Source organism: Budorcas taxicolor, chromosome X (assembly GCF_023091745.1).
Source record: "Budorcas taxicolor isolate Tak-1 chromosome X, Takin1.1, whole genome shotgun sequence".
Taxonomy (NCBI): domain Eukaryota; kingdom Metazoa; phylum Chordata; class Mammalia; order Artiodactyla; family Bovidae; genus Budorcas; species Budorcas taxicolor.
Window position 1 is genome coordinate 14,208,723 of NC_068935.1, and position 10,000 is coordinate 14,218,722.

Consider the following 10,000-nt stretch of genomic DNA (forward strand, 5'->3'; position numbering starts at 1 on the left):
CCTGGCAGGCTATGATCCATAGGGTCACAAAGAGTCCTACACGACTGAAGCAACTTAAGCACATGTTAATGATATATGTTTGTCATTAAAAGAGTCCTTGTAGAAGTGCTCAAAGTGGTATGTCTGGGATTTACTTCAAAGATAATCTCTAAGGGTGGAAAGTGGGTAAGGGGATATAGATTAAATAAGATTGACCATGAGTTGTCCCGATACAGTTTCAGTTGTGTAACACTCAGTGATGAGTACATTGCCTTCATTATACTGTTCTATTTTTGCATATGTTTGAAATTTTCCATAATAAAAGATAAAGTTAATGTAAACTGTAAATAGAAGGAATTTTTAATCAAAAATAGGAACAAAACAAAAAAGTGTGAAAATAATTAGAAACAACACCATCTCCTTGACTCATTTCCTGTTCCCCACTCTCCCCCATGCATTTGTGTTCAGAGAAAATAGGAAAACGGTGGACAATCATGATAAGGAGAATATAACAGCTTGGGAGTGAAGTGGGTGGGACACCTTGCTCATCACTGATATTCTTGCATTAATTTTGTTTTTTAGAATACTGCATTAAAGTGTGATTATCTTCAGTGCTGAGGGGTTTAGCATCCCCTAAAATGCTATGCCTAAATCCCAGCAGGTGGAGGGGTGTATCCTGGGTGCAGAGGAGAGAAAAGGGAAGTCCTCAGAAGAGAAATGGGAATGGCTATCGGCCCCGTGAAGATATTGCCCTTAGGTGGCCGGCAGAGAAAGGCCCAGGAACACGTGAAGAAAGGAGGGTTCTGCGGCCGGCTCCTGGACAAGTGTCACAGGGCGGCGGGTGGTGGTGGTGAGGAGTGAGGGGCAACGGAAAGTGTGTGTGCACCACCAAGGGCTCTGCGAGACCCCGAGGGGCAGGAAGGGCGGGGCGAGGGCGTGGCTTTCCGCGGTGACACAAGCCCATGTAACCGGCCAGTGCCTCGTCTTGCTTGCACGCTTGCTCTCTCGCGTCAGACCCGGCGGTCGCCTCCTCGCCTCTTGGTACCTGCTCCGGGTGGCCCTGAGGGAGCGCGGGCCGGGGACGACCCCTAAGAGGAGAAGCGAGAGGAGCAGGTAAGGGACCCAGAGCGGGGTCCGCAAAGGTGGCGCCGGCGAGCGGACGCATCCTGAGGACCTCTCCTCCTCGGAGTGGAGACTGCAGCTCCAACGCCACTCCGCCCCCGCCCCGACACCCGGCGTTTGGCCGCCGAAAGTGGCAGGCCTTCCTGGGGGCTGGGGTGGGGGACGGGCAGGGAGGCCTTAAGGCCGCAGGCCTTTGCTAACACCTGCTTCTCGCACGGTAGCGAGCTTTCCCCACACCCCTGCCCCGCCCCCGTTCTTCTCGGATTGTAAAATGTTGGTCGGCGCGGCGTGTGGGGACTGGGAGACGGGCGGTTGAGCGTGGGAGCGGGGCACACTGGGTGGGGGTGGCTGGGGGTAGGGGACCTGGGCCCGGGAAGGGGCCGAGCGCCCGGCTGCAGCAGCCCCTTGCCCCCACCCCGACTCTCTGCAGGTCTGCGAGTCAAAGTGTTGCGGCGGCGCACTTGCAGCAAGAATCGGGAGGAGCAGGAGACAGCAAGGATAGGCCCAGGTCGGTGCGAGGGACAGTTGGGCGGTGGGGGGCCGTGGGGGGAACATGGGGAAGACCCTAAGACTCCAAATGCTCCCTGCAACCCCGTCCTCCATTTTGGTGCCTGCAGAGACCTGGGCCTGGATCGGCAGGGAAAATGGGGGGGTTTGGGGCGCGGGAGCGGGGCTAGTGCTCGGACTGGGGGCTTCCTAGAAGGCATAGGAGGCCTACCCAGGTGGGAAAAGAAAAATTTGAAAAGCCTTTGACCACCAGGACTGGGAATCTTGAGAGGTGCGTAGTAGGGCATCTGTCCTCGGTGCTGATCATTCCACCCAGAAAATAGCCCCTTGTTGCATCTTCTGTCTCCTAGGAGCAATGGCGTCCAAAGAGGAACGAGCAATAGAAAGTTTCAACATGGAAGATGCCCAACAGGAAAACGAAGGAGGGGACCAGGCCCCTTTGAAGACTGGAGACGAATCACGCGACTTGGGAGGGGGCAAAGTCCAGAAGTCTGGAGGGAATATCAGGCTGGGATGGGTTAGACGACTTGTCCCTAATTTTCGATGGGCTATACCCAACAGGCGTATTGATCACAATGAAGTGGGAAATAATGTAGAAAAGCATATTGGGCAGATGGTAGAAATCAAGAGAAAGACTAAGAAGCAGCAGATGAGACATCATGTGCCCTACCAAACTCCTGAACCTGACAATCATTATGAGTTTTGCCTTATACCTTGAATATTAAGAGTTTTCCTGAGGTTAATAATGTGGCCTCTGCTCTACATGCTTGTAGTTTTTGTGAGTTACTTTTTCTGTAAATCTTTTGGTGTTTCCACTTACCAGTTTCTAACTGAATACTATTTTGTCTCATTGTATAACTTTCTGTCAGCAGGGCAATTTCATTCAGTTATAAGAAAAAGTATTCTTTTCATAATATGAAGTTAATAAAGCAGTTTTAAAAGCAATCTTCCTGGTACACACCTTGTTTTATTTTTTGTTAATGTTACTTTTCCTCTTCTAGCTCCCTAGACACAAAATATCAATTGTCTTTGGTTATTTTTTGTCCTCAACCAACCAGGAAGGGTCATATTCATAATTCAATATCTGATAGAAGTTTAAGAATGCATTGTTGTTGTTTAGTCGCTAAGTTGTGTCCAACTCTTTGTGATCCCATAAACTGCAGCATGCCAGGCCTCCCTGTCCTTCACTATCTCCCTGAGTTTGCTCAAACTCATGTCTATTGAGTCAGTGATGCCATCCAACCATCTCATTCTCTGTTGTCCCCTTCTCCTCCTGCCCTCAATCTTTCTCATCAGGGTCTTTTCCAATGAGTTGGCTCTTTGCATCAGGTGGCCAAAGTATTGGAGCTTCAGCTTCAGCACCAGTCCTTGCAATGAATATTCAGGGTTGATTTTCTTTAGGATTGACTGGTTCGATCTCCTTGCATGTCCTACTGTTTTCAAGGAGTGTGAGTCCACCATCTTCATAAAAATACCTTAGTGGGGGAAGCTCTCAGAATGTGGGACCTCTGGTTTCTATCCTTTAGAACAAGAGCACTACTTAGTCTCTCAGTGACTGTGCGACCCTATGGACTGCAGCCTGACAGGCTCCTCTGCCCATGAGGATTCTCCAGACAAAACTATTGGAGTGGGTTGCCATGCCCTCCTCCAGGGGATCTTCCCAACCCAGGGACTGAACCCAGGTCTCCCACATTGCAGGCAGATTCTGTACAAGCTGAGCCACCAGGGAAGCCCAGAACCAGAGTGGGAACTCCAAATGATCCCGTTTTTAGTACGTTTTCCAGGTAATTCTAGTGTATATCACTAGAGGCCACTATTGTATGTGTGTATGTTGGAAAGTGAAGTGTTAGTCACTTAGCCCTGTCCGAAAAGTGAAGTGTTAGTTGCTTGGTCCTGTCTGACTCTGCGACCACATAGACTGTAGCTCACCAGGCTCCTCTGTCCATGGAATTGTCCAAGCAAGAATACTGGAGTGGGTTGCCATTTCCTTCCCGAGGGGATCTTCCCCACCCAGGGATCAAACCCGTGTCTTCTGTGTCTCCTGCATTGCAGGCAGATTCTTCACTGACTAAGCCACTGTATGTATATTTCATGAACACATATGTGTATCATGTCACATTAAGTGTAAACGAAGTAAGTGTAATAACATGATGAATAATTCCTGAATTCACTGGGCAAAAGCATTAAAAAAGGAAAGTACAAGACCTTAAAGTAGACTGATTATAAAAAGGGTAGGGACAATGGCAGATGAGGGTACTGAAGTTGAGATGCCAAGTACCAAGGTTACCTTCTGCTGTACATTTTGGTGAGGGGGTCTGACTTGGGGCTTTTTCTGTAGGACTTTGTCATCTGGAAATGGAGAATATTTGACTATTTTAACTGACAACAAGCTTAAGAAGACCAGCTCAGCAAGACTGAGGCTGTTTTTCTGTGTTTTGCTTTCTTGTCGTTCCAACGTAGAGTGGTTAATTTTTAGAATAGAGCAGAAAGAAATCTCAAAAGTCCTTCAATCCAGTGTTCTTCATAGTGGGAATTGTTGCAAATTACAGCTCTTGAAATCAGTTTTGTGGGTCACAACAAGCAATTTTTTAAAAAAGAAATGCATTTGTTCATCACCCACAAGTAGTTTTAAGAATTACTACTTTGAAAAGCTTGTTTTAGTTTTATATATAAGAAATAATGTCACCTTATAAGATGTATTTCTAACATCTTAAACCAGCCCCTGGGGTCTCTGTAAACTGAAAGAAGCTGAAAACTCTAGAGTCTTTCACATAGGATACTTTCTCTCTCGGTTTCATTTTTGGAAGTTTCCTACACTCATCACAACTTGTTGAGTATAGCTTCATGGAAATAACCTATTGAGATCCTTTCTGATAGAGATCTGAAAAGGATGCCATTAGGCCAACAGAATTTGGTCCAGAAGTAAATCAGTCAGGAGGACCAATTGCTGCAGAAAGGTTAGAGAAGAGCAGGGCCGCTGGGGATGTGCCCCTCCAGCACTTCACATCCACTAGCAAGGCTAGTATCCAAAAAAAAAGCGAACAGTAGAAACGGAGAAGTGGGAACATGAGCACGACTCAGTTTGGTGGTGTTAGCTTTAAAGATAGAGGACAGGGGCTCTGAGAAAAGGAATGTGGGCAGGCTTGAGAGGCTCAAAAAGTAGAGAAATGTATTCTTCTCTGGAGTCTCAGTAATGAATGCAGCCCTGCTGACACCTTGAACAAAAAAATCAGTACCAAGGGTTGACAAGGATGTGGAGAACTATAACCTTCAAGCATTGCTGGTGGAAAATGTAATCATGCACTTGCCGTGGAAAGCATTGTGGCAGTCCTCCTAAAAGTTCTATGTAGAGCTACCATTCGACCTAGCAATTCCACTTGTAGGTATATACTCAAGAGAATTGAAAATGTGTTCACAAAACCTGTACACAAATGTTTATAATAGCATTACAAGCATACCTCAGAGATATTGCAAGTTCAGTTCCAGAATAGCAATAAAGTGGATATCACAATAAAGCAAGTCACAATATTATGTTTATATTATACTGCAGTCTATTAAGTGTGCAATGGCATTATGTCTAAAAAATACATATCTGAATATAAAAATACCTTATCAATAAAAATACCAAAACAATTACAATAGAAACATTAAAGATCATCAATCATGAATCACTGTAACAAATATAGTAACAATAAAAAGTTTGAAATATTGCAAAAATTACCAAGGTGTAACACAGAAACACAAAGTGAGCAAAAGCTCTTTCAAAAATGTCACCAATAGACTTTCTACTCAAGGCAGGATTGCCACAAACTTTCTATTTGTAAAAACCACAATAAAACAAAGCACAATAAAATGAGGTCTGCCTCGAGGTATGAGGTATGATTTGTAGTATATAGCAAATCAAAAACTTAGGGGAGACTTCTGATTAAATTTTGCAAATTGACTACAAGATTTTTTGTCTTCCTTTCTTTGTGAAATCTCACAAGAATTAAGTGGAAGTCGCTCAGTCATGTCTGACTCTTTGCAAGCCCATGGGGTATACAGTCCATGGAATTCTCTAGACCAGAATACTGGAGTGGGTAGCCTTTCCCTTCTCCAGGGTGTCTTCCCAACCCAAGGATTGAACCCATGTCTCCCACATTGTAGGCAGATTCTTTACCAGCTGAACCACAAGGAAAGCCCAAGTAAACTAATAATCCTTTCTTAACTTTCTACTTTGGAATAATTTTACATCTACAGAAGAGTTGCAAAGGTAGTAAGGAGAGTTCCTGTATACCTTTCATTTAGATTCCCCTAAGTTAACATATTTCACCTATTAAAATTAAGAAATTAACATTAGTTCAGTACTATTAACTAAGCTAGACACATTATACAAATGTTAACAAGTTTTCCCCAAAGTCCTTTTTCCCCCCTAGGGTTCAATCCAGGATACTGATTGTATTTAGTCATCATGTCTCCTCGTTCTCCTACATTCTCTGACAGTTCCTTATTATTTTATTTTTTAAATAATCTTAACACTTTTTGAAGAGTACTTATCAGCTGTTTTGTAGGATGGCCCTCAATTTGGACTTGTCTGATGTTTTCCGATGATAACTGGGATTACTATGAGATTTGGGGAATAAGACCAGAGTTGATAGCTCTTTTTATCATTCATATAAATTATATATCAACATGACTTATTGGTGGTGGTGTTTACTTTGATCCCTTAGCTAAGCTTTTCCTCTGTAAATTTCTATTTCTCCATTTCCATACTCTGTTTCTTAGAAATCAGTCGTCTAGTCCAGCTTATAGTCAATAGAATGGGGAGGTGGGTTAAGCTTCACCTCTTGGAGGAAGAAGTACCAAAGAATTTGTGAGTATAAAAATAAACACAATTATTAATTAAAATTTGGAGGTGAGATACTTTGAAGCTATGCAAATATCTTGATTTTCCTTAAAGTTTTGCCCATTAGGTTTAACATTCATCAGTGGGTCTTACCTGCATCAAATTACTACTTTGGTGTTCTAATGGTGATTTTCTATGTCCCTCATATCACCTACATTTACTACTTGGAATTATTCTGTAAGTAAGTCTTACCTTATTTATTTAATCATTAATTTATATCAGTATTGCTATTGTTGTTTAGTTGCTAAGTCATGTCCAGCTATTTTGTGACCCCATGGACTGTAGCCTGCCAGGCTCCTCTGTCCATGGGATGTCCCAGGCAAGAATAATGGAGTGAGTTGCCATTTCCTTCTCCAGGGGATCTTCCTGACCCAGGGATTGAACACATGTCTCCTGCATTGCAGGCAGATTCCTTACCACTGAGCTACCTCGATGTTTTAGTCTTTGTGATATAATCAAATAGCATCTGATTTTCTCAAATTGATCCAGTTTTGTCCTTTAGAAGCTCTTTGGTATTGGCTCATGTCCCTTTGACATGTCCAATGTGTTAGGCAGAATTTTAAAGATATTCCCCTCAAGATTCCCGTCCTTCAATAAAATACTAATCTTGGTATTGCTGTAAGGAGATTTTTTTCAGATATAATTTAACACTCAATCAGTTGACTTTAAGAGTGGGAGATGATCCTGGATTATCCTGATCTGCTGAGTAAAATCACATGAGTTGTTAAAGCATAGAACCTTCTCTAGCTGGTGGCAGAAGAGGAAGGCAGAAAAGAAAACAGAGGATGTCTAGGACATTCAAAGCAAGAGATTGATTCAATTTGTCATTGCTGGGTTTGTAAAATGGAGGTGACCAAGAGCCAAGAAATATAAGGAGTCTCTAGACGCTGGGAAAAAAAAAAAAAAAAAAAAAAAAACCCTCAGTCAACAGCCAGGAAGGAAACAGGGACCGCAGTCCTCTAACTGCACGGATTGAATTCAGCCAACAACCTGAATGAGTCCAGCAGCAGGTTCCTACTCAGAACCTTCAGATAGGAGTCCAAGCTTACTGCCACCCTGATTTCAGCATTCTGAGACCTTAAGCAAGGAATCCAGCTGAGCCCGCCTGGATTTCTGTTTTAAGCCACTACTTTTGTGGTTATTTGTTACAGAGCAAAGGAAAACAAATACATTTACATATTCTTTACAAAACACTTCTTTACCTTCTAGTACTACAAGACATTCCAGGTTCATCTTGTACTTTCCCTGCCCTGATCCTAGGATCAACTATTTCTTCAAGGAGTCATGGTTCCTTTTATTAGAAAATGGTATTTAGAAACCAAGATCTGTGCCCTATGTGTGTTCATTGCTAATGGGGCAGCATTGTGTCTAGGCCCTCTCAGTGGACAGAACGAATTGTGCACACACACACACACACACACACACACACACACACACACAGGAGTTCATATTGATGTCTCTGACACTAAATCCTTTCCTTTTTGCAAGTTCTTTCTCTGACATAAGAAACTTGGCTTCCACTATCTACAACATATAATATAAACGTCTTTGTTTAACCTTCATACACATGCAGTGTATGGCTATACATGTAATGAACTGCTATACTACACTCTGAAATGGATATACCAACTAGAATACAGTTAATTTTGTCTTCTGCTTTGCAGTACCCGGTCAAAGGGTTTCCCTGGTAGCTCAATGGTAAAGAATTCGCCTGCCAATGCAGGACACGTGGGTTCAATTGCTGGGTTGGGACAATCCGGTGGAGAAGAAAATGGCAATTCTCTCCAATATTCTAGCCTGGGAAATCCCATGGACAGAGGAGCCTGGCAGGTTACAGTCCATGGGGTTGCACAGAGTCAGACATGACTTAGTGACTAAACACTACTACCACCCGGTCAAACGTCGTTTCTTAAAGTTACTTAGGTCATCTCCATTATTCCCTATCCACTTCAAGAAAGTGATTTCATACATTTTGCTATGGTATGAATGTTTGTGTCTCCCCAAAGCTAATTTGTTGAAATGTTAATGTGCAATGTGATTGTACTAGGAGATACTCAGTCATGAAGGCAGACTTTTCATGGATGGAGTTAGTGTCCTTATAAAAGAGACCCCAGAGAGCTCCCTAATCCTTTCCACCATGTGAGGACGCAGTGAGACTGGCAACCTACAACCCAGAAAACAATCTTCATTAAAATTCGACCATGCTGGCACCTTGATCTTTGACTTCCAACCTCCAGAAATGTGAGAAATAAATTTCTGTTGTTTATAAGCTACCCAGCCTGTGGTGTTTTATGATAGCAGCCCAAATAGACTAAGACATGTGTAATTCAGTTAGATGTATCTGTACTCTTTCCTGTATTCTCCTGACAGTCTAGTTGATTTTTAAGACTTCCATGTAGAAGGCTTTCTCAGCTTTGGTACTGTTGACATTTTGGGCTGGATCATCTTTTCTTTGGATGGTTGTCCTGTGAGTTGTTGGATGTGTATCAATATTCCTAGTCTCCTACTAGGGTGCCAGTAGCAGCAAGTTCCCCAGTGTGAGAACAAAAATTGTCTGCAGGTACTCCTAAATATCCCCTTATGGGCAAAATCACTCCCAGTTTAGAAGCACTAGCACAGGTAAAAGTCACTCTGTGCTGTATGGTTTTATGGGTTTGCATATGCATGTTAATCACCATAATAATGTATAGAAGAGTTCTACCACCCTAAAAATTCCTTTTTGCAGCCTGTTTGCTATCAAACACATCCATTACCTCCAATCCCTGTGACCCACTGATCTGATTTTTTTTTTTTTTTGGCCACACAGCTTGTGGCACCTTAGTTCCCCAACCAGGAATTGAACCCCAGTCACAGCAGTGAAAGTGCTGAGTCCTAACCACTGGGCCATCAGGGAATTCCTTCACTGATTTGATTTTACTTCCATAATTTTAACTTTTTTAGTATATCATATAAATGTAATCACACAATATGTAGCCCTTAGTATCTGACTTTATTCAACTAGTATAATGCACTTAAATTTTATATGAATACATGTTGTTGCATGAAACAAAAGTGTATTTCTTTTTACTGCTGAGCAGTATTCCATTTTATATATGTGCCAATATTTATTTATATATTCAACTGTTGAAGAACATCTGGATTATTCCCAGATTTTGGAGACTATGAATAATGCTACTATGATTATTCATTTGCAGGTTTTTGTGTGAATATGAGTTTGAAATTCACTGAGCCATATGGTAAATATATATTCAACTTTATATTAAAGTGCCAATTTGTTTTACAACATAGCTCTATCATTTTGCATTCCCAAAAGCAATGCATGAGAGTTCTTCTTTCACATTCTCACCACCATATGCAATTGTGGAGAGTAATAAAATTTTATCCATCCTAATAAGTATACACTAGTATCTCATTGTGGTTTTAATATGGATTTCCTTAATGACTCTCAATATTGAGCATTTTTTCATTTATGTTATTTTTCCATTTGGATATCTCCTTCAGTTAAGT

At 42.3% G+C, this 10,000-nt stretch overlaps 1 protein-coding gene across 1 annotated transcript; it reads left to right on the plus strand.

Annotated features, from left to right (window-relative positions):
• The first annotated feature begins 1,963 nt into the window (after window positions 1-1,963).
• Window positions 1,964-2,326, plus strand: BEX4 (brain expressed X-linked 4). The gene has a single exon (XM_052663918.1). The coding sequence runs from the start codon at window positions 1,964-1,966 to the stop codon at window positions 2,324-2,326; it is 363 nt and encodes a 120-aa protein (XP_052519878.1).
• The last annotated feature ends 7,674 nt before the right edge of the window (window positions 2,327-10,000 follow it).